General features: G+C 44.5%; 1 protein-coding gene across 1 annotated transcript in view; it reads left to right on the top strand.

Moving 5' to 3' along the window:
- Positions 1-3924: 3924 nt before the first annotated feature.
- The window catches only part of C1H21orf58 (chromosome 1 C21orf58 homolog), a 21699-nt gene continuing 21241 nt past the window's right edge, over positions 3925-4382 (top strand). The window contains exon 1 of the mRNA XM_042457846.1: positions 3925-4026. Within this exon, the coding sequence (XP_042313780.1) occupies positions 3925-4026 (102 nt within the window). The remainder of the gene's footprint in view (positions 4027-4382) is intronic.

Here is a 4382-nt window from a genome sequence, read left to right as displayed (position 1 = left end):
AATAATAATAATAATAATAATAATAATAATAATAATAATAATAATAATAAGTTTATTTTTATCCTGCTTTTCCAGCTTTGATCAAAGCGGCATACAGAATTCAGATAAAAAAATACACCAAGATAAAAACATTTTAAACAACATTTAAAAACAGTCACAATAACAACACAGGGCCAGCTGAGTGGGGGAATCCATAATAATGAATCTGTCATCTTGGCCTCAGAGGGAGCGATCAGGCAGACCCAGCTCCATCGGGGACTGCCTGAAGGAAGAGACTTCTCCCCCTTTAACTGTCACCTTGTATTTTGTATTGTATTACAATTTTTACTGTACACCACTATGATCATTGCAGAATAGCGGTCTATAACTAAAACATATTATTATTATTATTAACATTACAAGGTCGTCAACATAGGGAGTGAAACATAAAATGACATCTCATGGGGGGAAGGCTTTAGAGAAGAAGACGGTCTTAAAGTTCTTCTTAAAAGTATCTAAAGATGTGGTGGAGCGGAGCTCGTCCGGGAGATTATTCCATATTCTTCGGGCCGAGATAGAGAAGGCCTGTTGCGAGGTCCTCGCACAACGTGCAGTTGGGACCTCCAGCAGATTCTTCCCTGCCAACCTGAGTGTGCGGGGCGGATTATATGGGGAGAGGCGGTCCTTCAAGTACCCTGGGCCCAAGCCATTTAGGGCTTTATAGGTCATAACCAACACCTTGTATTGCGCCCTGAAGCAAATAGGCAGCCAATGAAGATCTTTCAAAATAGGTGTTATGTGGTCTGACCTGGAACCACCAGTGACCAGTCTCACTGCCATATTTTGCACTAACTGTAGTTTCCAGGTTTGGTACAAGGGTTGCCCTATGTAGAGCGCATTGCAGAAATCCAATCGAGAGGTTACCAGAGCATGTACTACAGTTTCAAGGTCCCTCCGGTCCAGGTAGGGGTGCAGCTGGCGTACCAGCCAAAGCTGATAACAAGCGCTCCTGACCGCCGCATCCACCTGAGATGACAGCTGGAGCGACGAGTCCAGGAGCACTCCCAAGCTGTGGACTGAGTCCTTCAAAGGGAGCGTGACTCCATTCAGGACAGGATGGCAAATCTCACCACCCAGGGACCCAGGGAACCTATCACCAGTACCTCCGTTTTTTCTGGATTCAGACTGAGTTTGTTTTCCCTCATCCAGCCCATTACTGACTCCAAGCAGGCATTTAGAGGAGAGATGCCATCCCTAGTCACTGCATCAGTCGGAGACACAGAGAAACAAATTTGGGTGTCATCAGTGTACTGATAACCCAGCGCCCCGTATCTCCGGATGATCTCTCCCAGCAGTTTCGTGTAAATGTTAAATAGCATGGGGGACAGAACAGCTCCTTGAGGGACACCAGATGTCAGTTCCCTCTTATCGGAGCAGACGTCACCCAGCTGCACCATCTGGAATCTACCTGAGAGGTAGGAACGGAACCACTGGAGCGCAGTGCCCCCGATACCGAACTCCCTCAGGCGATCCAGAAGGATACCATGGTCAATGGTATTGAAAGCCACTGAGATGTCCAAAAGCACTAACAGGGACACGCTTCCCCTGTCCATGCCCAGACGGAGATCATCGACTAATGCGACCATGGCAGTCTCAACTCCATAGCCCGCCCGGAAGCCGGTTTGAAATGGGTCTAGAAAATCCGTTTCATCCAGGATCAATTGGAGCTGGAAGGCGACCGCTCTCTTGATCACCTTCCCCAAAAATGGCAGCAGCAATACAGGCCGATAGTTGTTATGAATCAGGGGGTCTAAGGAGGTTTTTTTTTAGCAGGGGTTTAACCATTGCTAATTTTAATTTAGATGGAAATTGTCCCTCTCTTAGAGATGTATTAATTATGCGGTGCAACATAGTTAGCACCGCATCCCCCCCTGAGCTGCCAGCCATGAGGGACAGGGATCCAGAGAGCACGTCGTCTTCCTAACAGTTCGAAGAATCTTGTCCACTTCCTCGGTACTAACAAACTCAAAGTGATCCAGTTTAACAGGGTCCACAGAAGCTCTGGACACCTCTCTTATAGATTCTGAAGAAATACTGGCATCGAGATCAGCCCTTATCCGAGAGGTTTTATCCGTGAAGATAGTGGTTTGAGCAGTGGTCTATGACTGGAGACTTAGGCAGGCCAAAATAAAGCTGCTTCAGGTCACTTTGGAGGTATGCTGTTTAAATGACGCTTGCATCCTAAGTGGCCAGAAGCCGCACCAAAGCCACACTCCAGTCCTAAGGACTGGAGCGCAGCTTTGGGCAGCTTCTGGCCTCTTAGGATGTGTGTGTCATTTAAACAGCATACCTCCAAAGTGACCCGAAGCAGCTTTATTTTGGCCTGTCTGTTCAGGCCCTAAGGTTCAAATCTCACCTCAGCCATGTAAACCCCCTGGATGACCTTGAGCAAGTCATACACTCTCAGCCTCAGAGGAAGGCAATGGCAAGCCCCCTCTGAAGAAACCTGCCAAGAAAACACCATGTAAAGTTCGCCTTAGGGTTGCCATAAACTTGTAAATGACTTGAAGGCACAGAACAACTTGCCCTATTATGGGAAGCACAAAAAAACAGATTTTCCCCCAAACATATGCTAGAATCAGAGCTAACTCAGTGAATAAAGTCCATTTCTGGGCAAGTCAGGGAAACTGAAATTGGTCAAAATCGAAGGCAACTCACAAAGACATACAAAAGATTATTGTTGTTGTTGTTGTTGTTGTTGTGATGTTGCTGCAGAAGGGCAGTCTACACTTGTAGCAGTAGAAGTGTGGCAGAATACAAGTGTAATATGATGCACATACTGCTGGCTGCTGACAGTAAAACACAATAATATGAAACTGTAAGTGTTGGCATTCTTATGGAGGAGCTGACTGGCTACCTGCAACTGCTTAATTTATGAGTTCAAGCAAAATGGAATCAATTTCATCTGATTTAAATAGTTGAATATTTTTACAATGGCAGCAAATTGTGGCTGGTTGGACTTTGTAACTAGCTGTGACCAGCTATAACTGGCCATAATACTACTATAACTCTCAGCTATAAATATGAGATGTAGAAATCAAACTTTATACACAGAATTATTTTAACAAAAAGAAAATTTATTTTAAAATGGTCTGTGTGTCTGTGTCTAGTGGGGTGTAGTGGTTTGACTGTTAGACTATGACTGGAAGCCAGGGTTCAGTTTCCAGCTCGACCATGAAACCAACTGGATTACCTTGGACAAGTCGCACACTCTCAGCCTCAGGGGAAAGCAATGGCAAACCTCTTCTGAACAAATCTTGTCAAGAAAACCCCATGATATAGTTGTCTTAGGGTCAACATAAGGCAACTCGGAGCATGGTGGTGTCTCCTTCCTTGGAGGTCTTTAAACAGAGGCTAGATGGAGCACTTCCCCTGATATAAAATGTCTACACCTGCCCTATGTTTTTTCTCTGTAAAGTAATTCCATTTTGCCTGTCCCTATGATTATCTTGTAACTGAAATAAATAATTAAAAATCAAATGTGTGTTTTTACTTGTCATATTTAAAACACCTTTAATTTGATTTCCAGTACATGCGTGAAACTAACATATGTTTTATTATTTGCAGTGTATATAGGCACAGTTCAAGGCACATCTAAACATCAAGTGTAAAAATACCCTCAAGTTTATTTTATGCACAGTATGGGGGTTCTGTTAATCTTGCTACTGTGTTGTCAGAAATTCAAAATATTTTACAAGTTGAAGGCACTTTTTTGAGACAGTTTCCTGGAGCCTTGTGCAATGACTTACTGTGTTTAATTTGTAAAATATATTTAGAAGTAAGATATATATAGTTGCCATTCAACTCCAAGCAGTCTTGGAAGAAACAGATTTTCTAGATCCATTTCAAACCGGATTTAGGATGGGCTACAGAGTTGAGACCGTCATGGTCGCCTTAGTCGATGATCTCCGTCTGGGTATCAACAGTGGAAGTGTGACCGTGCTGTGTTCTTGGACCTCTTGGCAGCCTTCGATGCCATTGATCACAGTATCCTTCTGGAACGCCTGAGAGAGTTGGGAATCGGGGGTACTGTACTCCAGTGGTTCTGGTCCAACCTCTCGGGCAGATTCCAGATGGTGTCACTTGGGGACAGTTGTTCGGCCAAGAGGGAGCTCAGGTCAGGCGTCCCTCAGGGCGCGATTCTGTCCCCAATGCTGTTCAACATTTACATGAAGCCGCTGGGCGAGATCATCTGGAGACATGGGGCATGGTGTTATCAATACACTGATGACACCCAGATATATTTCTCTATGGCCATTATCAGATGAGTCTGGAACTGGGGCTCTTCTGCACTGGGCGGTTCGAATTCACGTTATTTCGCACAATACCATCATACCAGCATT

Source organism: Sceloporus undulatus, chromosome 1 (genome assembly GCF_019175285.1).
Source record: "Sceloporus undulatus isolate JIND9_A2432 ecotype Alabama chromosome 1, SceUnd_v1.1, whole genome shotgun sequence".
Taxonomy (NCBI): Eukaryota; Metazoa; Chordata; class Lepidosauria; order Squamata; family Phrynosomatidae; genus Sceloporus; species Sceloporus undulatus.
The sequence above is the reverse complement of the archived record's forward strand: the minus strand, read 5'-3'. Positions and strand labels throughout refer to the sequence as shown.